General features: G+C 49.3%; 1 protein-coding gene across 2 annotated transcripts in view; it reads right to left on the reverse strand.

Annotated features, from left to right (window-relative positions):
* The window catches only part of KDM4B (lysine demethylase 4B), a 328745-nt gene that overhangs the window by 85318 nt on the left and 218095 nt on the right, over positions 1–25332 (reverse strand). For both annotated transcript variants that reach the window (XM_054982034.1, XM_054982035.1), the window contains exon 9: positions 14871–15067. In XM_054982034.1, the coding sequence (XP_054838009.1) occupies positions 14871–15067 (197 nt within the window). The remainder of the gene's footprint in view (positions 1–14870; positions 15068–25332) is intronic.

A 25332-nucleotide genomic window follows, 5' to 3' on the forward strand; every position in this document is an offset into this window, starting at 1 on the left:
CCTTCTTAAATTGTGGTGCCCAAAACTGAACACAATACTCTAGGTGAGATCTAACCAGAGTGGGCACTATGCTTCTGTTTATTCAGCCCAAAACCGCATTTGCCTTTTTATCTATCATATCACCCTGCTGGCTCATGTTCAGTGTATGGTCTACTAAGACCTTTAGATGCTTTTCGCACTTACTACTGCCAAGACAAGTCTCATCCATCCTATAATTATACATTTGATTTTTCCTTCCTAAATGCAGAACTTTGAGGAAGATAAGCGAAGAAATGAAGAAGATAAGTTATCAGATGCCATGCACCTTGGAGCCTCCACTCACTAGGTTCCCATTAAAAACAGGGTTGCACATACCTATAACTGTTGTTCATTAAGCAGACTTCTGTGCAGGTACACACTGGAACTGCTTATGCACAGACCATCTGTGGAAAAGATTTCCAGAACTTTCTAGAAGACAAGGAGCACCCCTCTTCCCCCTTCCCGTCAAAACCATCACATGACCAGGAAGGCGGGCAATATTCCCTCTGTTCTCTCCATGCTGCTGTTGGAAGACCACCCCCTGCCCCAGAAACGAAGGTTCCAGAGAGTGCACAGCAGGGCAGGAGGGAGGGATGCGTGCCTGCACAGAAGAGCGCTCAATCAACAACAGTTACAGGTAAGTGCAACCCTGTTTTCATCTGCATGTCTTCTGTGCAGTCCCACATTGGGAGAGTGGCAAGCCCACTCACTGAAGGAGGTGAGTGTGAAGCTCGCAAAGCAAGAGACTATGGAGGGCCACCTTCCCAACAGATGCTCAGCGTCTCACTGACATCAATCCAGAGGTGCTTCTGAAAAAGCAGGGAGCTCTCTAAAAGTGATCCTGACAAAGTGCAAGCAAGATCAAGATGGGTAGCCATGTTAGTCTGTCTGTAGCAGTAGAAAAGAGCAAGAGTCCAGTAGCACCTGTAAGACTAACAAAATTTGTGGTAGGATATGAGCTTTCGCGAGCCACAGCTCACTTCTTCAGATACTATTCTATAGATATCTGTGCGAATACTGCTGGGTCTCTCTTGGAGCCTGAATGACTAATATAACCAATAGAGTTGTGATACATGAGGGCTGAAAGCCAACCCCTGGTAGGGAATCCTGGCCAGGGCACTGGACACACTAACACTGTGAAACTTTATGAATGGAGGGGGCACCCATGCTGTCCTCAGTCCAGTGGCTGTACACTATAAGCACCAAGGAAGTGCAAAAAGTTAACAAGGGGTTACACCTCTATGTTAAATGTCTTTGAAGATCCCATAAGGAAGAGAAAAGTTTAGAGTTTTTGAGTCGAAAACATAGTACAAGAAGAAGGGTCCAAGTCCTGCTCCAACCTTAGCAGAGATTCTTACCTATTTATAGGTGCAAGGTAGGGTAATCAAGGAGCAGCAGTTGCCACTCAGAAAAAAACCTGAGGCTATTGCTATAGTGCAAGAAAAAAAGCAAACCAAAACTGCTAAAGTTATCAGTGGGAGTGAAAACATAGCGGAGCCAAAGTTAGGACAGACAGTATGCACCATCAATGAACCTGTACTGCTAGCAGAACAATCTGCGCAGCAAAAAAACAGCCAGAAGATAAAACATAAAAACGAATTATCTTGCCAGTGGATTAGCAAGGGCATTCCCCAATGATGGAGGACCCTGGCAGCAAAGGAGTAAACAAAAGGGCAGGACATGGACCATCACAGTATGTCACAGGGCCAAACAGCCCATGTCTCCAATCAGAGTACCAAGGAGTTGAGGCCAGTTAGCTAAGAAAACATTATTGCAATGCATCGCAATAATATGGAACATTTGCAGTAAAACAAGAGACAAAGGTAAGCCTAGTATTCTTGGTGAAGAGGCCAGTTAGCTAAGAAAGTATTATTACAATGCATTGCAATGATATGAAGCATTTGCAGTAACACAAAAGACAAACAAAGGTAAGGTATGTCTAGTACTCTTGATAAAAGTAGTAGTAATATGACGAAGTCATTTTGCAGAAAACCAGGAGCCATCTGGAGGCACACCCTCATAGTAGGGGTCCCAAACCACAGGGTCAGCCGCTGAAATGGCACTAAAGCTCAGACTCACAGCATCATGAGTGTCCTGGGAAAAGCAGAGCACTGAAAGCATGAGAAAGGTGCACATATGCTCTGTCTAGGAAAGAAGAAAACCAATGTTGGTATCCCATTAAGTGTGAAACTTAAACTGAATACGACATTCAGCCAATGTGACACATACTGGTATATAACAGTCTTAGTAAAATGTAGATCAACTAAGACTGAAAAGGCAAAGGAAGCTCTTTTTCAGTTAGTAGAACAAAAAAGAGGGTTGCTCTGGAAAGTGTCTGAAACCAACCATCAACAGACAAGAGGAAAAAAACTATATTACCGCCTCAAGCGGGATACTTTAGTCATGCATTCTGCCACTAGCAGTCGACACCCCCCAACAGCAGAGAGACTCTCTGTAGGACAGGTAGAAATATGTATGAATAAGACAGTCAAGCACATCTGTAAAGAATGCACAAAATTAGATGACCTGGACCTAAAGTAAGCTTTTCCATCTGTCCTTCTTAACAAATAAGGAGAATACAAAAATAACACCCTTTTTTAAGTCTCAGGGGGAATACTGAACTGCATATTTCAATTAACGAGAGGACAGGTGACTTCCCATAAGACGAGAGGTGGGGAAGACCTTGGGTATTTTGAGCCCATAAAGCAACACAGATGTGAAAAAGAAATTGTAGGAAAACAGTGAGTGGTGGACAAGGTAGCAAACCATAGAATTTTTACTTTCTTATAGAGTGAATTATTAATAAGGATGGACAAATGAATTTAAAAGATTTGACAGCTAGCCTGTTCCTCCCCACAGAGTACTGTCTATGTGGACTGAAGAATTCAGAGTCTCTGTGTGAAGTTACAGTAAAAGTCACTATCTTTTAAAAAAATAAACTAGCATGGACTACAGCAATCCAACTCCAGATTAAAGGAATCAACACTATAGTTATAGGCTGTGAATCCCAGATATCTGAAGGAGCAAGCTGAACTCACAAAAACTCATAGCAAATAAATGTTAGCCCTTAGGGAACCATTGGGCTTTTATCGTATTCTATAAAAATGCTCACAGATCCAGAGGAGTTAGCCGTGTTAGTCTGTAGTAGCAAAATCAAAAAGAGTCCAGTAGCACCTTTAAGACTAACCAACTTTATTGTAGCATAAGCTTTCGAGAATCAAGTTCTCTTCGTCAGATGCATGATACAAACTATGCTATCTGCTATTGGAAATGTTCAATGGCCTCAATTTATAACACTTTGGCCATATTTATTTATTTGATTTATATCCTGCCCTCCCCACGAATAGGCTTCAGGGTGGCTCACATCATCATAAAATACAATAAATTAGTCATCAGCTATAAAATCAATAACGCTCTTAAAACTATCACTAAAATAATCCAAGCACCATTATACATAGGCTATTTCAGAAAAATAATCAAAAACCTGCATAGACCATAGCATGTGGGTACAGCACATGGCCGATGGCAGTCACAGAAGAGGTGGTAGTCTTAGATGGAATCAGAGCACCTGCTGGTCCTCAGCCAAAAGCCCGGCAGAACATCTCTGTTTTATAAGCCCTGTGGAACTGTAATAGGTCCTGCAGGGTCTGGATCTCCAGCGGGAGAGTGTTCTACCAGGCCGGGGCCAGGGCTGAAAAAGCCCTGGCCCTGGTTGAGGTCAGACGGATGTCCCTCAGGCCAGGGACCACCAGGAGTTGCTTATCCGCTGAGCGCAACACCCTTCAAGGGACATAATGGGAGAGGTGGTCCCACAGGTATGCCAGTCCTAGTCCTAGTCTGTGAAGGTCTTTAAACACCAAGGTTAACACCTTGAACCGGATCCGGAACTCCACTGGAAGCCAGTGCAGCTGGCACAGCACAGAACGGATGTGTGCTCGAACGGATGTGTGCTGTAAGAACACATGCTGCTGCGTTCTGGACCAACTGTAACTTCCAGGTCAGGCCCAAGGGCAGCCCAGCATAGAGTGAATTGCAGTAGTCTAGCCTGGAGGTGACCGTTGCATGGATTACTGTAGCCAGGTCTCAGGGTGAGAGATAGGGTACCAGTTGCCTGGCCTGTCGAAGATGAAAAAAGGCAGACCTGGCAACAGTCATGACCTGGGCCTCCACTTAAAGTGTGGCATCCAGAGTCACATCCAGGCTTCTCATCATCAACAAAAGCTCCTGTCGAGGGCTGGGAACTGGGTCTCCAACTCCATTGCTTCACAACCCAGACACAGAACCTCTGTCTTCAGGGGATTCAGTTTCAGGCGACTCTGGTGTAGCCATACCGTCACAGCCTCAAGACCCTTGGCCAAGGAATCTGCAGCGAAATCACATTGGTCATATATCAAGAGATAGAGCTGGGTGTCATCCACATACTGTTGACAACTCAGCCCAAAATTGCAGACTACCTGGGCGAGGGGGCGCATATAAATGTTAAATAGCATCTGGGAAAGAATTGCCCCCGAGGGACGCCACATACCAGAGAATGGCAGGTGGACATCTGTTCCCCAAGTGCCACCCTCTGTCCCTGGCTGCGGAGGAAGGAGCTCAGCCATTGCAGGGCTGTCCCACGAATCCCCACATCAGCGAGGCAGTGGGTCAAGAGATCACGATCGACCATGTTGAACTCTGCTGTAAGATCTAGTATCAGCAGTGCTGACCCGCCCCAATCGAGGTGTCGCTGCAGATCATCTGTGAGAGCAACCAGAGCTGTCTCCATACCATGGCCAGGCCTGAAGCTGGACTGGAACAGGTCCAGGATAGAGGCATCATCCAGGTATACCTGCAACTGTTCCGCTACAACCCTCTCAATTATCTTACACAGGAATGGGAGATTCAAAACTAGGTGGTAATTGGCTAGATCAACAGGATCCAATGATGGTTTCTTCAATAAGGGCAGCAACACTGCTTTCTTCAACCAGTCTGGGAAAACTTTAGAACTCAGGGAAAGATTAATAATGTCAGCTAATGGGACCCAAATCCCAGCATTGCCAGGTTTCACCAGCCATGATGGACATGGGTTCAGTGGACATGTGGTAGGTTTTATAGCACGCAGGACCCCGTCTACCTCCTCCTGGGAGAGTGGTCTGAACTGATCTAATATCAACCCTGAAGATGACCAAGGGGCCTCTGGTTCACATACTGCATCAACCATGGTGGACAGGTCCCAGCAGAGTGACAAGATCTTATCTGCAAAATAGTTTCCAAAAGCCTCACAGCTGATTGCCAAATTTACATTTTTATTTGTCCCATGTGTAAAGAACGTGCAGGGAGAGAACTAGCAGACGTAATGGTGGCTGCATAGTAATCTCTCTTTGCAGCTTTCACTGCCACCTCATAGACCTTCATAAACATCCTATAAGATGTTCTTGTCACTTCGTCACAGAGTCACCGCCACACTCACTCTAGCTGTCTCAGCTCCTGTTTCATTTGTCATAGCTCCCCAGTATACCAGTTCAGGGGTGGAGAGGGCGACAGGGAGCAATCTCGTTGATGGCATCAGAGAGATGGGCATTCCAGTCCTCTATCAACTCATCCAACAAGCTGTCAGGGGGCATTGGATTCCGCAGAGCATTCTGGAATCCAACTGGATCCATTTGACTCTATGGGCAAGCATAAATTAGCTCGTTGCCCAAGCCGGGGGGGGGGGGGTTGCAGTGCCCAAACGAGCCGTCAGGACAAGGTGGTCTGACCATGGCACTACTGTAGGTTCATTCAGATCCACCTGTATCCCCGCCCCAAAGATTAAGTCCAGCGTGTGCCCTGCTCGATGTGTGAGCAAACTGGGAGAGTCCTAATGCCACAATGGAGGCTATCAGATCCATGACCCGTGAAGAGGCGCTATCATCGGCATGAATACTGAAGTCCCCCAGGATCAAAAGCCAGAGGTACTCCAAGGCCCAGCCAGCCACCGCCTCCCAACGAGTGAGGCAACTCCTCTGCTGGTACACTGGGCAATTGGTACACCAAACAGATGGCTATACTTTCCTTGGCATCCAACACCAGGCCCACACAGTCAATGCCGGCAATCTTTGGTGTAGGGAGGGGCCAGATGGAGAAAGACTCTCAAATGAGCATCGCCCCCCCCCCTCCAGCCACTGTCCTGTGAATGATGAAGGACCGTGAAACCTGGAGATACTAGCTCTTTCAGAGTGACAGTTTCACCTTCCCGTACCCAGGTCTCGGTCACGCACACTAGATCCCCCTCTTCCATTGCAAAATATTGCTGGAGGGTTGCAGTCTTATTATTAATGGACCTGGCTTTGCACAACAGCAGTGATGGGAGAGGGAAATGAATCCTAGCCCCACTACCAGCATCCCTCGGGACAGGGCAAAGGTTGGAAGGGACGCGAGCATAGCCATATCTCTGGCTCCTTCCCTTATAATACCTAGCCCCACCGCCATAGCTCCCTCATCCCATAACCACTGGGACCCCCAACCCCGTATTGGCCACCAGTTCAAGTCACTTATGCCCTCTGCTACAAGCCCCACAGCACCTATTGCACTATAACCCGGGTCCATCTAAACAGTAAGTTTCCCAAATATCGTCAGCAATATTAATAATTAAATCCCAAGTTTCCCATCCCCCTTTGAATGATTAATTTTTCAACTTCTTTAACTAACTAACTTCCTACCAGAGTAGGTTTAATTTAACAGTCCAGCAAAGGGTGATACCTCAGACTATCAGTCAGACATGCAATACATACAGAATTCCCCCTACCCAAACCACCCACCCTACTAATAATAATCATAGAGAAGGGAATACAACAACCAAGGTGAGATAGAGAAGATAAGACAGATCTCACTCATGGGCTGGTCTATATTATAACAAATATAATTTTGGCATCAATCTAACAGTCCGAGTCCTCGAGGCTTTGCTGAGCAACAATTACAGGGATAGTTGGTAATGTCCCAGCTATTCGAGCACAGTCGGGCCCCTTCAGTAATCTCATCCAGTCGAAGGCTGGCTTTGCTGACAACATTGCTGTGATTACATCACATCATCTATTACTCTGACTGCAGGCATTCCATCAATTGCTCTGGCTGCAGGCATTCCACTGCTTCAGCTGCAGACACAGTGGTCGAGCTGCCAGTTCTAATTCTCCTGAACTGAGCCTGCTGACAGCAGGAGCAGATAGCATCCAAACTTAAGAGCACCACCAGCAGCAACTCCCAATAAAAACAATGCTGCCCAGCTCTAAGTGGTCACATTAGAGCTCCGATACTTTAGAGGACTTCTAGGCGCGACAGGCAGGACCCTCCAGCCATCCCACAGGACACTGGTAGCCAGACTCCCATTTCTCCGATGCACCTTTCTGTCCAGTGCAGTCTGCTGCAGCCCCTTTAGTGGCCCAAGACCTCAGGGAAACTGACAGTTGGCAATGGCAAAACTACAGGCAGCAAGCAAGCAGGGAGCCAGCAGCTGCAGCTACTCCCACTGCTCTGTAAAGCAACAGCCTGCAGCAATTGTTCATTCCTCATCATCTCAGCGTCTCGGCTCTCAGCTCCCCAGACCCCGCTCATCCAGCTCCTTGGGGCTCAAGAGTAAGTCGATTTTAAGTAATTCCTCGCTATAGTTGTAGTAGTTGTAATAATAACCCTTAAATACCGACCTATGTGTAACAAGTAACCTCAGAACTCTAAAACAGCCTTAACAAACTTTAAAAAATCCCCCCTGCGGTAGGATCTTTTGATTAACGCTCCCCCCATGGCGCCAAGTTGCACTAAGAGGCAAAGGGGAGACTGAGTTCAGGAGAGGAAGGGATAGCAGGATAATGATGGGGAGGGTAAGGACCATGAAGGAAAGTGGGATAATAGAGTGGGGAGAGGGGAAATGCAGACCGTCAAAGAGGAGGAGACCTGGAGCAAATTGGAGACAGCAGGTAAGAGAAGATACAGTGGAGAGGGGAGCAGAGAGTGTGACATTTCCCTGCTCCCATCCCAATAGTGTTATGCCTCAGAGTGGGCTTAAAATGTATTTCATGCTCCCTTCAAAGGGGATGATAAAAGGGTTATAAAGACCTGCTGATTAGCAGCTTAAAGGAAAAATTGCAGCAGGGGAACTCTGCTTCCCATATAGGCAAACAGCTTACAGCATTCACAGTCTACAGCAACTGAATTGCAGATGAAGTGCTATTTAATCTGCAGGCCATCAACAGCAATAATGATGACCACTGGAATGAAGCATAAATTTACTAAGGGATTGCAGCAGGGGGCCTGACTGCAGCCAATTCACTGAAAGTTTGTGTGTCATGGACTTCTTGCTCTGGGGCACTCTTTCTGAATAGAAACATAAGACATTCTTTAAAAAGATGGGTGTTGAGTTTATCTAAACCCCCTTTCAGCCTCAGTGAGGACAGTGGCTATAAATAAGCCAGGCTGAGAGAATGAGAGGGGTTCAAGGCCACAGGCAAGACTTTCAGGCAGAATGGCATTAGAGTCTGGATTTCCCAGAGTCCAGTGCTCTAACCAGTATACCAAACTGGCTCTTGTTAGAAATGGAGTCATACAGGAACGACTCCAGGGACAGGCTGAACACAATGGCAAGAACTCTCTCCTAGCAGTGGCAATTGTAATGCTGTGGAGTTTCTTCCAATTTTTATGTTATGGACAGTTCCAGCCCAGGTTTTACTCATGGCTGAAGGTCTGCTAGGGAAGGCCTCTGCTAGGCCTTGTATTCTTTTTCTTTGTTCCTGCTGAATAAAATTGCTCTGTGCTGACTAAAAGAGACCCTCTGCACATTCCTAAATGACTGCTGAATCTTACAGCAATGAGATTGAGAACTCTGGGGAGAGCCAGCCCCATTCCCTGGAAAAAGGCAGTGCAGGCATACACAGAACCAGAAGGAAAAAATTGCCTCCAAAAAGCATTGGGCTGAGAGGTGCAGGTTTATCATCTCTGTTAAAAACAAAGCAGCTGAGGAGCCCAATTATTACATTGATGGTTCCCAGCTGCTACGTCACTGGGTTAGCTGTACTAACTCCTGCCTCCAGGGGCCTCACCTAAGAACTGAGGACAGCCTGGGAGGAGCAGGGATGCTTCGGGTCAGGCGGGCACATTTCCAAAGGCCTTGGGGAAGGCCACTCAGCCTAGGATCCCAGGCCTCTGTTACGCGACACCTCCAGGCATCTCCCCTCAGAGCCCACACAACCAAGAAGGGGAGGGGCCGATCCAGGCAGGTATGCAGGCAAAGCCTTTGGGGAAGGACCTTGGAACCGAGGGCTCTGCCAGGCCACATTTCTAGGCTTCTCCTCTCAACCAACGGGGGAGAAGCCTTTAATCAGGCTGGTGCACCGCTGCAGCCTTGGAGAAGAGCCATTGTGGGGAAGTTCTGACGTACTACAGCTCTGGACTTAGCCCTTGATATTCAAGGGTGCCAGGGAAGCAAACAGGCTGACACAAAACCACAGTGTCATGGGCCAGCCAGGGCTCGGCGATAGCAAGGACGCCACAGGAAGAGTCCCATATAGCCAGTCCTGACTCAGAAGAGAAGCTGCAGGGTGATCAGAATTCACAGCCAGCAGCTGGAGCACCTCACAGCCTTGACACAACAGGTAAAGCTCAGCCAGTCATTTCCAGCCCTCAAGGGTCACCCACACCCTTAGAGCACCACATACGGAGCTGAAGAATAGAGCTACAGGAAAGACTACGCAGTGCATGGCTCCTTGCCCGACACCAGCTGCTTGCTGAAGACAGCAGCGAGTAGCTGCAGGATAGTCCCCAAGCAGCTGGCTGGAAAAGCACAGGGCTATAAAAACCAACCACAAGGAAATGTTGGGTGTGTGGAAGCAACAAGTCGGAATCTCACTGCCACCGCTACATTGGGCTCTGTCCTGTTTCCTGTGACTCTTCGGACGGTTCCTTGACTCTGCCTATGCTGTGCCCTTGGACTTACTGGTGACTGACCTTCAGACCTTGCTATTCAGACCTACCTTTGGACCAGGCTACAGACGGCTTTTGGCTTTGTGCCCTGACCTTGGAACGTGAGGGCCTGCCTCATGGCCTGCCTGCCTCACACCCCACCCTGACAGCGCAGCCTGTGCTGCCCGGCCCAGCCCACCCTATGACACACAGCCTTGGAGAAGGGCAGTTGTGAGGAGGCTCTGACAGGCAGGTGTGCAGGCAAAGCCTCTGGGAAAGAAGCTTGGAACCAAGAGCTCTGCCAGGCCACATTTCCAGGCTTCTTCCTTGGAACTGAGGGGGCAGGCACCTTTAATCAGGCTGGTGCACTGCTGCAGCCTTGGAGAAGAGACATTGTGAGGAGGTTCTCTCATGCCACCCCTCTAGACTTAGCCGTTGGTATTCAAGGGGGCCAGGGAAGCCATCAGGCTGGCACAAAGCCACAGCCTTGGAGAAGAGCCAGTTTGAGCAGGCTCTGACAGGCCATCTCTATGGACTTAGCCCTTGATACTCACCGGTGCCAGGGAGGGAGCAGGTGCCTTTAATCAGGCTGGCATTTTTGAGCATCTTGAAGAGGCTTCTCTTAAGCCACAACCACAAAAGGAAAGACAGAAACTTTTCTTCTTTAAATGTAGTTTTATTCTTCACTTGAATAACTATTGATAGTTAAAAAAATTTTTGAGAGAAATAATTCTCCTCAGCCTCAAGGATGAGGTGAGGCAAAAGTAGAGAACAGCAATGGAGATCCTCTCTCTGTGGCAACAAAAAGAGAACGGAGGGAATTCCTCCTGGTCATGTGGTGATTTTGGTGGGAAAGCATCAAAGGGAGGAGGGCACTCCTAGTCTTCTCGAAAGCTCTGGAAATCTTCTCCGTGGCTGGCCTGCACATGTACAGTTCCAATGTGTGCCTGCACAGAAGCCACAAAGATGAACTCTCTCTTATGCAAAGATTTTTTTTCTCCTAAAGCATGCATGGCAGTAGGGTGGGAAGCTTCCGGTTTCATGCTTTCTGGCACAGCATATGATTTATAAAAGGCTTCTAATCCACTGAAATTTTATGAAATTGTATCAGCACTTTCTACTGACAGTTTACTCTGCTGACCAATTAGCTTTGGACCCAATCAATTAACTGTTATGTAAACAGCAACCACGTCAGGCCAACATCTTCACTAAACTAGGCAGATTGAGGAAAGAAACAATCGAGGGCTCCTGCAAAAAAAATCTAGAATGATATTTCATATTCTTAGGTGATAACACATATTTTTAGAGCAGCTAGCGTCAAGTAACAGCTGGCCACAAGCCTGGAAAGGGAAAAAAACTTTCAAAATTCCCCACTTCCATTTATTTGCAAGCCAGGTGCCCAGGTAGCAGCTATTTTTCCAGCCCTGATTCTCGGCAAATATGAGGGCCAATGAGCTCTGCTAGAGAAGAAGAGAAGATTAAACACAATGACAACCTGAAAAACAAAATACTCAACCAGCCATCCTCCAGGCGCCCGGGAACAGACATGATGCGATTGCTGATTTAGAGTTAACAAGGTTCTCAAGTAGAAGAATGGCCTGGCTAGTGTGGCAGAGGCCTGCTTGAGCAGAGAAAATGCATTTCAATTGAACACCACAAGACAGTTTTAGTAAAAAAGGTTCAGGGTAGGGACTGCAGGAGAGGAGAAGAGAAAGCAATAGGATGGTGTTGAGTAAGTTATGCTTGTGAGATCACTGCCTGGCAATTAATTTGCAGAGAAAAGTTATATAAGCATGATAAATGATGCAGAGCACAAAGCTAGGGAAGTCAGGACTCAAAGCACTTGTACTAAAAGATGAGCCCAAAGATGAGCAAACCAAGAGATGCACTTATACTACAGCCTTGTACTTGCATGGAGGTGGCTATATATCTGCAAAACAGGCAGAAAGGTGTGTCTCCACTGACAAGAAGCACAATGGGGAGCCACCAAAATAAGAAATTTAAGGGTAAGGCTGAGGAAGGTACATTCAATCTTTAAGTTACATATCTATACACTGAAATGCTCCTGCCATCCGTTACAAATTTACTTTTAAAAGGCAAACTATGGAAAATATTATTTAAGTTCCGAGAGGCCTAGAAGCTTGCTTGGCTTTCAAGGGCAAAGTTGTTAAGCTCCATTATTGATCTGCTTTCTCTGGGATACGGCTTTATACAGTACATTCTGTGCTTCTCTGGCTCTTTGAAAGCAGGATTACAAATACTTCAGAACAGCGGCGTAGTGTGGGGAGGGGTTGGAGGGGCCACCCCAGGCGCAAAATTTTGAGGGGGCGCCACATCCATGGCCTCTCCCCAGGAGCTCTCCAGGGCTGCCTCCCTGCTGCCTCCCTGCCCCTTCACCACATCTGTCTGTGCCACCGCCGCCAGCTTGGTGCCCAGCAACCCGGGCACCCCGGCGGTGCGGCAGGTGGTGCGGCAGGCAGCCCACTTCCCTGCTCTTCTCCCCACTCCTCCCCGCTCAAGCGGTTCGGGCCGCTTGCCTCCACTGCCCCTTACCTCTTCGCCACAGCCGTCTGCGCCGCCATCAGCTCGGTGCCTAGCGGTGGTGCGAGCAGCTGCAGCGAAGTGGTAAGAGGCGGTAAGGCGAGTGGCCTGAGCCACAGGAATGCTCTCAGGGGGGGCAGGGGCACGACCCTGCGCGATGATGTCACTTCCAGGAAGTGACGTCATCGTGTAGGCCCCCGAGCATGCGTGCACGTGCTTTGCACGCGCACACAGGGCCTGAGGGTGCCATTTCCTGCCCCGGGCACCCCTAACCCACGTTACACCACTGCTTCAGAGAGAAGAGAAAGGGGTATGCAAAAGAAATCTGCTCACTCTGTCCTCTGAGAACAGGACCAGGAACCAATGGCTTCTTTGTAGGCATTGGCAGAAGGCTGGATCTGAAACTGGAGGACAGAGGCCTCTGGAGACAACATCAAGAGCATACCCAAACACAGCAAAGTGGAGAGAAGGACACTGCATCCCACGAACTCTTCTGGACCAAGTTTTTCACTCCACAGAGAAGTCTCAAGGCATGCCCAGTACCTCCAAGTCAGTACTGAACTATCAAATGACAAAAAGATCAGTCCTGGCAAGTGAAGGTTACATGGAAATGGCTAAAAGCAGCACGAGCAGATGTGTGGGGAAATGGAAAAGGGGGAGACAAGAGGGGAGAGAGAGATAAAGGGGACAAGAACTGCATATTCCAAGGTCATCTGAAACAAGTAAGAACTAGTAAGGTGTCATTAAAAAAATTAACTGGAGAGAGGAAGAAAAATATCTAAGAATGCTAAACTTTGCACTAAATAAAAAAAAATACGTCTGCAAGGAGCCTATAAAAATGGAGGCTACTCAAACAGTCTTGGCTGTATCAAGCCCTCTTCACTAGGATTCTGCAGCTGAGTGGTGTAAAAAATCCAGTGTGGAAATAAGCTTGACACATGACAGCTATCTAAAATGCAAGGCTCAAGTCAGACATGTCAAGAGCTAAATGACCTGACAGGGTTATTTCAAAGTTATGAAAAGGAGCCGAGGGAGTCAAATGAGGAGCTCTCTTCCAATGCTACAAGGGCAGGTTAGGGAGGAACTACGAACCACCAGGGGCTACAGTCAATCACTGTAAACTAGGTACCAACCTGAAATGCAGGCTGAGTTATTTAAGTCTTCCAGAGAAGGGAAAGGCACAAAGGCCACCTAATTGAGAGTAAAATCCAATCTGGCAGCCATTTTAACTAAAACGCTTACCACCATTGAGAGCCCAAGCAGAGACGCTGGGTACAGAATGAAATTAACATAGCTGAAAAGTTGTGGAAGGAGAATTTGAAGGGCTGCATTCACACAAACACCAGAATGCTATGACGGGTCCTCCAGGAAAGCTTGCTTTACTCTTGGGCTTCTTACGCAGCCTCCACGTACAAGACTATACTCCTCACTCCTGCCCCACAAGGGAGGCTTAGTGAAGTCAGTCCACGGTTTTCCTCTGTTTTCTGCTCCAGACAAGAAGCAGTTCTTTGTGTGGTGGTAGGGAAGTGAATATTTTAAAAAGCCCTGCTGGATCAGACTAGTGGTCCATGTAATAGCGACCTCTCTCCCTATGTTCTGACACGGCAGCGTCGCTCATGTGGTCAGGACCTTCTGCTGATACCAGCCTGCAGTTGGGCTAAATCCACAGCTGCCCGTGCGTGTGCTTTCACTGTGGAAGCCCCCAACTCACAGAATGGCCTGCCTGAGCTGGTCAGGAAAGCTCCCACTCTCCAGGTTTTCCACAAACTGTGCAAATTTTTAATCATGAGGGCTTTCAACCCAGATTATAGGACTGTGTCATAAGGATTAGCTCAAAGTGATAACTTGGTAAGAGATAGGTGCTATTGGGTACTGTCCGCTGATATAGATATGCTCCTACTGGGTAGTTCCACATTGCTAAAGATGTCATGTTAATTAATTACGCCTTAATTCAGAAAGGTTTCACCTTTGTGCTCGGCCTTATACTCATTTTCAAATTTTCTGATACTATACCCTATTGTAATCTGTTTTCATTGAATGTCCTAACAGTTGATCATATTGTATTTTGCTCAGTGAATGTCCTAGTTATTGATTATATTGCATTCACTTGCAGTGTGTAATCCACCTTGCATCTCAGTGAGAAAGGTGGACTACAAATAAATACATAAATAAATAAATAATCTAGTACAGCCTCTTGTTTCATCCAGTGAAACAAATGCACCAGGAGAAGGGGAGGCCTTTTCCATGACATCTGCTCCAGTGAACAAATGTTTCTGGAGCAGAGATGAGATCCCTGATTCCTCCGTCACTCATCCAAACCACTTCACAGAAGAGTGACTTTGGACATTCTCAACCATTGGGGACAGCGAGGAAGTTATTGATGGGTGATTTCGCTTTGTTTTTACCTGCGGAGCATCTTTGCTTTTAATGCATCCTTGGTCTGATTCCAGGCTTCCAGCTCTGGGCTGGTGAGAGGCGTGGGCTTCATATGGTCCAAGACCGTGACGTCTTTCCCTTGCTTCCACGAATCGTACCGGTCTGGTTGGAGGACCCGTACAAAGACGTCCATTGAGATCTTCACCATATCTTTCCGGCATGTACACTGCAAAAGAGGTCCACAATATGAGTATACCATCACCACAACAGAGGAGGGGGCCATTGAGTAGAGGTCTCCTCCAGTAACAGCCCACAACTGCTTGCTGCCTGGCACCTACGAGCCCCATCCAGCTATAGGTATTTGATTTTAATCATATATACTCAAGTTATACACATGTATTTTTGTAAACTTTGTATGACCTTTAATGTAGTGCTTTAGCAGGCTGTGGGAAAATATAGGTGTCCTTTTATTTTTGACAACCAATTAAAATTAGTTGGAAAAGAGTAGATAAATGATTTTTTTAATTGAGAGAAAAGACTAAATATAATACGTTGATCTGTCTTGTAGTATTTTTTTATATCTTCAAAGCTTTGTAAGAATCTTATCAGTGTGGGTGTGCAATGATGATGTAAATTAGCTTTAGCAAAACATCACTCTATTTAAAAATATGAAGAATTATTATAGTCACACGTAAAAGATCTTAGAGATGTCTCTCTAGATAGCAAATATCATTTAATGTAAAACGATGTCACGAAGATTAAAAAAAATTAAGATTTTGACAAAGGAAATCTCATATTGATGCTATCCAGTTTTACAAAATAAATTTTGCAAACTAGGCAGTTCAGAAGCTTTAATTGGGTACAGATAAATTAGTCGGTTTTACGTTTCAGTGTTGGCTGAGCTGCTCCAATGACCCCAAATGTACCAGAAAATATGTATCTTAGTTACAGAGTTAACTGGCTTCTTTCAATAATACACTGCAGTCATTAAAACAAGTTATAGTATTTGTACATGTTTGGGTAACAGGATGTCTTCAATATACAGATTCTGTTCTCAATGGCAATGTTTTTGAGAAGTCACTCTTTTAGTGATATATTTATTTAGAAAGGAAAAGGTAAACTTGATCTTCTATTCAACAGTCTGGTACACTAACCAAGAAGGGAGTGATTATTTCATTTCTAACTCTTATATAGCAATTACAAAATAACAGTGCAGAGGTGACAATCACATCACAGTTTGCATCAAAATGACTCAGTTGATCATGTGAAGGGATTGGCTTGTAACAACCCTCAAGAATTGTGGATGGCAAAATATTACAACATATTAATATAAAACACTCTCCTACATTTTGGTTCAAATAGTCTCAGTACACTTGGAAATTTTTGATCTAAAGTTTGATATACTACAGAATATATATTCTGGTAATCTATATCACAAAACCGCCTTCTCCAAATTGTAAAATAATAATGCTGGATAGGAAATCCAGCATGGTTAATTTCTTAGATTATCACTGTCTTCCAGTACTGAAGAGGCATAACCAGAGGACTGATCTCCAGTCTATGGCAAATCATTAGCCAAAAAATTATGGCTGTGATCCTGGCAATAGCTGCTAATGAACAGAGCCCCACAACAAGATTCATCACTCCCAGTGTTACACATTTAGGGAGTCCCAGAAAAGATCTGAGAAATCAAGTCTGTATCCTCCCTATGTTTAAATTACATTCCTCAAGCAGAACCAGCTGCATGTGGGCATTGGCCATCAAATGTCAGCAAACTGGAGAGATTTTGAGGGAAAGCATAAGACAAGTGAAAATAAGGAAAAACAAGGGCAAAGTATGGATGACAGTCTCCAGGTGGTGGCTGGAGAACTCCAAGAATTACAACTGATCTCCAGGCCACAGAGACCAGTTGTCCTGGGAAAAATGGTTCCTTTGGAGGGTGGACACCGTGGCATTATACCCCACTGAGGTTCCTCCCCTCTTCAAACCCTGCCCTTCCCAGGCTCCACTCCAAAAATCTCTAGGAGTTTCCCCACTTGGAGCTGGCAGCCCTAGGGCAAGGGTTGGAAGCTTATTGAGGAAAGGATTCAGGCAGTAGGGAAACTGTGAACAAAGAGCCCCAGGACATGGTAGCTGAAGGGTTGAAAAGCCAAAACTTGAAGAGGGCAATGTCTGGAGAAAAGAGGCACTCTGGGCAGCTTCGTGCTGCTAATCAGGCATTAGTGGACATGCAGAGCAGCTTTGGAGGGGGTGGGGACTACGGGTCAGAAGAGGTGGGTCACAGATATTTACAATGCCAGTTAAAAACAAAAAATGTAGCTGCAGGTGTCACCCCTCAGCTCCCATCAGTCTTCCATTTTAACTCTAAACATAAACATATTTATGGCTCTGGAAGAGAAGCAATTTTGGGGAGAGGCACTCCCTTTGCCAGTTCCTTCCAGTTCAGGCTGCCTTTGTTGAAGAGTTGTTCCCCCTCCCTCCATTTCTCATTTCAGTGGGGGAGTTCAGGGCACCACCTTCTGCTCTGCAGTGAAAAACAAGCGCCAAGCCAGGGAACAGCAATAAGCCGCCTGCGCCAAACAAGGAGAGAATATTTATGGCCCTGTGATTTCCAGCAAACCCAATTCGCTTAATGAAAAATAGCAGAGGAAAGTAAGAAAGAAAGACCTCAGAATGCAATTTGGCTAGGGAGACGCAGAAACACAGATGGTGCCCATGCTTCAGGTTCCTGGCCAGGCTGAAGCTCTCCCTGGCGCCTCCATCAATAGAGGCTTAAGGGATTTGTATTGAGTGGCTTTCCAATAGTTTTTTCCTTAAGTAATTACAGAAAGAAAAGTACCTGTATGAGCTGCTTGGGAATGGAGAATGGCAACACTGTGCCTACCACACCGGGTACTGGCCTGAGCCAGCAAGAAATTGCCTTCTTCGTTTGTGGAGGAAACAAGGTGCACGAACAAGGAAAGCCCCCCCCCCCCCGACCCCTGCATTCATACTGATCATAGCAGGTCCCAAAGAAAAGAGATACAGCAGGGGAGAACTGTTCAAGCAGACTTACACGAGAGTCTACAACATTCACATTAAAGTCTGAGTTTAAAGAACTGCAGAGTCCATAATCTTCAAGCTGCACCTCTATGATATACCTGATTGCTCGTTCCAGCAGTGAACTAGCCCAAGACATTGCTAGGGGGCAGGGAGGAGGTGAGACTCCACTCCATGCCCACTCCAACCGGTGTGGACAGAAGGGAACAGTGCCACCTGCTCCATAGCTGCTGCATTCTCCTCCCTCCCAAGGGCACCCGCAGCTTGCAGTAGGCAGGATGGAGCAAATGTAGAATTCCAGCCATGTGGATATTCCTCCTAAAAGTGCAGAACCGATTACAGGCAACTGATAGTGTCAGATTTTTACCAACAGGGTATTTCTTCAAATGAATGCATTGAGTTGCCAAAATGCCACCTTTCTCCTCTGGTACATTTAAGCAAACTGGATGCTAGATTGTGTGCCATCAACACGTTGATTAATTACGTTACTGCAGAGCTGTAGAATGGCTTTCCTTGGACCACTCCTACATTGTTTTAGTGCTGCTTAGAGCCTTGGCTGGCACCTTATGTTTAATAGTAGCTGTCTTTTGAACTGATCACAAACCTAATCAAAAAACTTATCAATATGGTGCAGTGGCAGCAGGGCTTCCATATGCCAGGTTTCCCCACAGTTCCCCTGCCCCAGTACCCAGAAAGCGTCAGTGGCTTCTATCTCACATACCACTAGGGCTTTTTCAGTTTTTTTTAAAAAATAAACCCACTATTGAGTATTGTTATCCTTAAACATAAAAGGCAAACCGTGTTGCCAATGACTCACTTCTTATCCCTGTGCAGGCTCAGGATGCGGGGTTAAGAAGCGAGTTGGGGGCAAGACGGTTTACCTCCCCGCCGCTTCCTCAGGGCCTCCCAAGGCCCAGAAAGACCCAGCGTGGCCCTGCCATGGCGCAGGGCCCTCCCACTGCCTCGAGGCTTCCGGAGGCCCAGGAAGCCCCAGCCCAGTGATGGGAAGGCCTGGCTCCATGCTGCCAGGGCTTCCTGCTGCCTCAGGGCTTCTGGAGGCCCAGAAAGGTCTGGTGCAACAGCAGGAAGACATGGCACCACGGCCCCAGGCCTTCCCGTCACCTCTGGGCCTGCTGCAGCAGTGCGGCCCAGCCCAGCATCCCACTGTGGCGTGGGGCGGCCTGGCCCATTGTATTTTGTAGCCTGTTGTTTATGTCACAATGGGCTCTGGCACTAGTATCAATATAATGTTATAAAAACAGGGTTTCTCACCTGTAACTGTTGATCGTCGAGTCTCTTCTGTGCAGACACACATTGGGACTGCGCAGGCGCAGGCCAGCCGCGGAAAAGATTTTTCTAGCTTTTAGAGATGTGAAGGGGACGTTCGGATCCACCGCGCATGCGCGCCGGTGTTCCCGCCAATTTTGAATGCATATATATCCGAACGTCCCCGGCATTCCCTCAGTTCACCTGAGCCGCCGGAGAAACAATGGAGGAAACCAAGCACTCACAGCGGGGCAGGCGGGAGGGAATGTGTGTCTGCACAGAAGAGACTCGACGATCAACAGTTACAGGTGAGAAACCCTGTTTATCGTCTTCGTCCTTCTGTGCAGCCCCACATTGGGAGAGTAACTAGCATCTCACCAATGGGGGCGGGTGTGAGTGTCTACTTGAACAAGGACTGCAGGACAGCTGTGCCCACAGCCGAGTCACGTCGTGCATGCACATCCACAGAATAGTGCTTGATGAAAGTGTCTGCAGTGGACCATGTCGCAGCTTGGCAGACGTCCCGGAGCGGCACTCCTCGCAGGAAGGCAGCAGAAGCAGCTTGCGCTCGAGTGGAATGAGCGGTAACCAACAAGGGACACTGGACTCCAGCATGCTGATAGCAAAGTTTAATCGTAGACACAATCCAGCGAGAGATGGACTGGGCAGAAGCAGGTGAGCCCTTGCGAGGGCCAGAGTAACACACAAACAGGGCAGGAGACTTCCTGAAACATTTGGTGCGGTGCAAATAAAACAACAAAGCACGCTTCACATCCAATGTGTGTAGTGTTTGTTCCCCTGGGGATGAGGGTGTTGGAAAAAAGGAAGGGAGGAACACCTTTTGCTGTAGGTGAAACCTTGAGACTACCTTGGGCAGAAACTCCATGCTAGTGTGGAGCATGACAGTACCAGGGAAAAACTGCAGGAAGGGAGGGTCACACCGCAGGGCAGACAGCTCCCCAACACGCCTAGAGGACGTGATTGCCACCAGGAAAGCCACCTTCTGAGTGAGCAAAGGTAGGGGACAAGAAGATAGAGGCTCAAAGGGCTGGAGCATCAGCCGGGAGAGAACCAGGGAGAGACTCCATTGCGGAATGGGATGGGCCCTAGGAGGGAAGGTCTTGAACAGGCCCTTCAGGAACTGCTTGGAAAGCCAGTGAGTAAAAACTGTCTTCCCATCAATCTGCTCATGGAAGGCAGAGATTGCAGCCATGTGGACCTTAACACTGGAAAACGCAAGGCCCTGGGAGCAGAGTTCCAGGAGGTAGTCCAGGATGACAGGAAGCGGGCAACTAAAGGGAGAAACCCCCTTCAGGGCCAACCACCGGGAAAAACGTGACCACTTCCTCTGATAGGACAACCTGGTAGACGGTTTCCGGGCATTCAAGATCACCCCAAGCACTCCAGAAGAGAGGCTCACTCCCGGGTGCCCAGAAGCCAGGCAGTCAGATTCAGTACAGCCACATCGTGATGCCACACCCCGTCCCTGGTTAAGAGGTCCGGGGCGTGAGGCAGGGGGAGGCATCGCCCCTGGGACAGGGAAAGTAAAAGGGGGAACCAATCCTGGCGAGGCCACCGAGGGGCAACGAGGATACAGTGGGTTCGGAAGGCCCTGACCCTGGAAAGAACCTTGTACAGGAGCGGGAAGGGCGGGAAGGCATAAAAGAGCCCTGGGGACCAAGGTATTTGGAAGGCATCCCCTAGGGAGTGGCGGCCAATGCCGGCCCGGGAGCAGAACAGCGGGGCCTGTTTGTTGCGGGCAGTGGCGAAGAGGTCGACCAAAGGCGTGCCCCATGTGCGGAAAACCTGGTCGAGGTAAACCCTGTTTAGGGACCACTCGTGCTGAGGCAGAAACACCCTGCTCAGTGCATCCGCCGAGGTGTTGAGATCCCCGGCAATGTGCACGGCTCTGGGAAGGACGTTGTTGACCATGGCCCAATTCCATAGAGTCGTTGCCTCCTTGCAGAGCTTGAGCGAGACCGTTCCTCCCTGCTTGTTGAGGTAGTAGCAGGCCGTGGTATTGTCCGACAGGACCTGAACCCTCCTGTTCCGAATGGCATCTGCAAAAGAAGCGAGGGAGTAACGGATCGCCCTAAGCTCAAGAAGGTTGATATGCATGGATGCCTCAGATGGGGACCAGATGCCCTGAGCCGAAAGCTGTCCACAGCGCCCTCCCCATCCCAAGTTGGAGGCATCGGTATAAACTGTGACCTCAGCTAGGAAGGGGCCGAAAGGACAACCTTCAGACAGGTTTCCAGGGACAGTCCACCAGGCCAGAGAGCGCACCACCACCCTGGGGATGGAAAACCTCTGGTGCTGACCCATGGTGAGGGGGTTGTACCTCCGGACAAACCAGTTTTGCAGAGGCCTCATACGCAGGCGCGCAAAGAAAACCACCCCTGTGGAGGAGGCCATAAGGCCCAACAGAGTCTGAATCAAAAGGGCCGTCTGGTACCAGCAATGCATAAAATGCCGGGCTAAAGCAGAAAGCCTGGCCAGCCGGTCTGGGGGCAGGTAGGCTCTGCCCAGCAGGGAATTGAAATGGACCCCAATAAACCTAATGGCCATGCCTGGGGCCAGGATAGACTTATCCCCATTAACCACCAAGCCCAACCTAGCCAGCACGGACAAAGTGAGGGCAATATGGGCCTGGAGAGAGTCAGGCGAGGGTCCCACCAGGAGCCAGTCATCCAGGTACGGGTAGATAAAGCAACCCTGGGACCGCAGGTATGCCACTACGGTGGCCATGCACTTTGTGAATACTCTGGGTGCAGAGGCTAGCCCAAAGGGCAACACTGTATATTCATACACAGAATTCCCATACACAAACCGCAGGTATTTCCTGTGGCCCTCAAATATAGAAATGTGGAAGTAGGCATCCTTCAGGTCTAGAATGGCTAGCCAGACGCCCACTTCCAGGAGCTCCATGACCCGTGCCAGGGTCAGCATGCGAAACTTCTCAGCCTTCAAATAACCGTTGAGGCCTCGAAGGTCTAAGATAGGCCGGGAACCTCCACCCTTTTTATCCACAAGGAAGTATCTGGAGTAAAATCCCCATGGGGAAGTAGAGACATTGACCACCCGGACAGCACCTTTGGTAACCAACTCCATAACATTATTGTGTAACACAACATCACAACATGGAGAACAACGGGGAGGGAAAGAGAGAGGGGGTGCATCCGTAAACATTAACTTGTAACCATGGGCCACAATGGACAGGACCCAAGTGTCAGAAGTAACACGTTGCCAACAGGGCAAAAAAGGTCAAAGCCTGTCCAGAAACTGGGCAGCAGAGGAAGCACCCTCGGAGGCCAACAGGGGAGCGTTCAGGCGTAGTCAGAAGACCGAGGGCTTCTGCACCGAGGTCGAAGGCTTGGGTGAAGAGGGCTGTTGCCTGCCCTTGGACCGGCCGGAGCGCCTGGAAGGGTGACGCTGCTGGGCAGAGTAGGATCGGTGACCGTAGGACTGGCCCGAGAAGAAGCGCCCTTGACGCTGCTGGTAAGGCTGGTAAGGGGTCTGGTAGGATCGGAACCGACCATAACGATACCTCGGACCCGACGACTGGGCTGAGGGGGCGACTCCGAGGGACTTGGCCGTCTGCTGATTTTTCTTCATCAGGGAGAGGGACTCATCCGTCTTTTCCGAGAAGAGCTGGGGCCCCTCGAACGGGAAATCCTCCACCTTCGCCTTCTTCTCTGGAGGCAGGGCCGTGGACCGGAGCCAGGCGTGCCGATGCAGGACCACCGAAGTCGCCATCGCTCGCGCTGCAGAGTCGGCGGCGTCCTTGCCAGCTGTCATCTGCTGTTTTGACAGCTTCACGGCCTCGGCTTGGAGGGCCTTAACCAGGTGGCGGCGATCCTCCGGGAGGTCGGAGAGGTAAGAGGACAGCCTCTTCCACAGGAATAGATTATAGGATCCCATTATGGCCTGGAAGTTGGCAATACGGAATCCCAAAGACGCGGACGAGTAGAGTTTCCTGCCCACGCCATCCAGCTTTCTGCCTTCTCGGTCCGCCGGGGCCGACGAGGAACCGGAACGGAACCGAGCCTGACCCTCCTCAGCCACGATGGACGAGGGTTTCGGGTGATTGAAGAGGTACGGGCAATCATCTTGTTTCAAACGGTAGTACCTTTCTACCTTCTTTGCCGTCGCGGACACGGACGCCGGCGTCTGCCAGAGCGCGAGAGCGTTATCAACAAAATCCTCCACAGGGGGAAACGCCACTGACGCGGGGGACCCGGAATACAGTGCCTCCAGCAGCTTACTCTTGGGCTTGGAGGTCGTGGAGGAGACGTCTATCTCCAGCGCGGCGGCCATCCGCACCATTTGTTCGGAGAACAGCCTGTAATCGTCATTCGGGGACGACGAGCGGGGCCCACCCACGGTGTCATCCGGGGAAGGATCCGAGGCCGCGTCTGAAGAGCACTCCGACGGGGACGCCAGACCTTCCTCATCCTCGGAATCCGAAAACTCCGGCGAGGTTTGCGTCGGAACCAAAGACCGGTGAGCGGTCGGGGCCGACGGATAAGTTGCAGGAACCGACGGTCGCAGAGGCAAGCCCGGAGGTGGAGGAGCGGGTGCTGGGAGCCCGACTGGCTGAGCCGGAACGGAGACCATCGGAACCGATGGATGTTGCAGGAAGGGCAGCGACTGCTGGAACCACGCCACAAAATCCTGCCAGGAGGTCATGTTCCCAACCCCCGCGACAGGCTGGCAAGGGGGCAGAGGAGCAGGCACCGGGGCAGGCCAGCGAAGAGGCATCGGAACCGACGAGGTAGACGGCAGTGGAACGGAGGCCTCTGAAGGCGCCGGGGCGGACGGCAGGGAGCGCTCAAAAGATTGGAACGGTTCCGGGAAAGGCGGAAACGGCATGAATTCCTCGGGAACCGACGGAGGAGGCGTGCAAGGAGGCGACGGGGTGTGGAGACTCACCACATCGTCGGGTATCAGGACTGGTTCGGCCGGAGAACCAGGCAGCACAGTCGGAGCTGGGGACAACGCACGGCCCTTGGCCCTCGACTTCGCCTTGGCCTTCTTGGACGGGGGCTCCGAAACAGCCTCTGGAACCGAAGGCTTGGAGGAGGACTTCGGCTTGGGCGCGGAACGCTTCTTGGCCTTCCGGCTCGAAGGACGATCCCCGGAACCGGAATCAGGTCGGGCCTCCCGAACGGGTTGCCCCGTCGGTTCCGAGGGGAGCGGCTCTGGCGACTTACGAGACGGCGCCGGTGACGGAGCGGCGGAGCGCGGCCTATCTCCCGAAGAGCCCAATGGCTTGGGGGGGAGAAGGTTGGCATCCCACAAGAAGGCACGGAGCCTGGCCTTCCGATCACTCCTTGCCTTCGGAGTGAAGGACATACAGATGGAGCAGCGCTCGACAACATGCCCCTCGCCCAGGCAGATGAGGCAGAGCTCATGGCCGTCCGAGTGGGTCATCTTAGTGCCGCATTTATGACACTTTTTAAACAAAGATGTCTGCGACATAATGAACGGTATCTCCCGACAGATGACAAGGGGAAAATACCGACCAGCAGAAGAAACGATCCAAAACTCCGAAGAGACGCTGAGAACGAACGCTAGACAACAAGAACCTTTTCGACGGCGGCGAAAAAGGAACTGAGGGAATGCCGGGGACGTTCGGATATATATGCATTCAAAACTGGCGGGAACACCGGCGCGCATGCGCGGTGGATCCGAACGTCCCCTTCACATCTCTAAAAGCTAGAAAAATCTTTTCCGCGGCTGGCCTGCGCCTGCGCAGTCCCAATGTGGGGCTGCACAGAAGGACGAAGACGATCAACATGAGTAACAGTCTCTGACTTGCCAGCTTTCATTTAAAAAGTCTCTAGCTGTCTTCCTTGCAGGATCAGCCTAAAGCATCTCTGACAAGTATTCATCCAGCCTCTTCTTGAAAACTGCCAGTGAGGGGGAGCTCACCACCTCCCTAGGCAGCTGATTCCACTTTTGAACTACTCTGACCGTGAAAAAGTTCTTCCTAATATCCAGCCGGTACCTTTCTGCATGTAATTTAAGCCCATTGCTTCGGGTCCTACCCTCTGCTGCCAACTGGAACAGCTCCTTGCCCTCCTCCAAATGACAGCCTTTCAAATATTTAAAGAGAGCAATCATGTCCCCCCTCAACCTCCTCTTCTCCAAACTAAACATTCCCAAGGCCCTCAGCCTTTCCTC

Source organism: Eublepharis macularius, chromosome 5, assembly GCF_028583425.1.
Source record: "Eublepharis macularius isolate TG4126 chromosome 5, MPM_Emac_v1.0, whole genome shotgun sequence".
Lineage (NCBI taxonomy): Eukaryota > Metazoa > Chordata > Lepidosauria > Squamata > Eublepharidae > Eublepharis > Eublepharis macularius.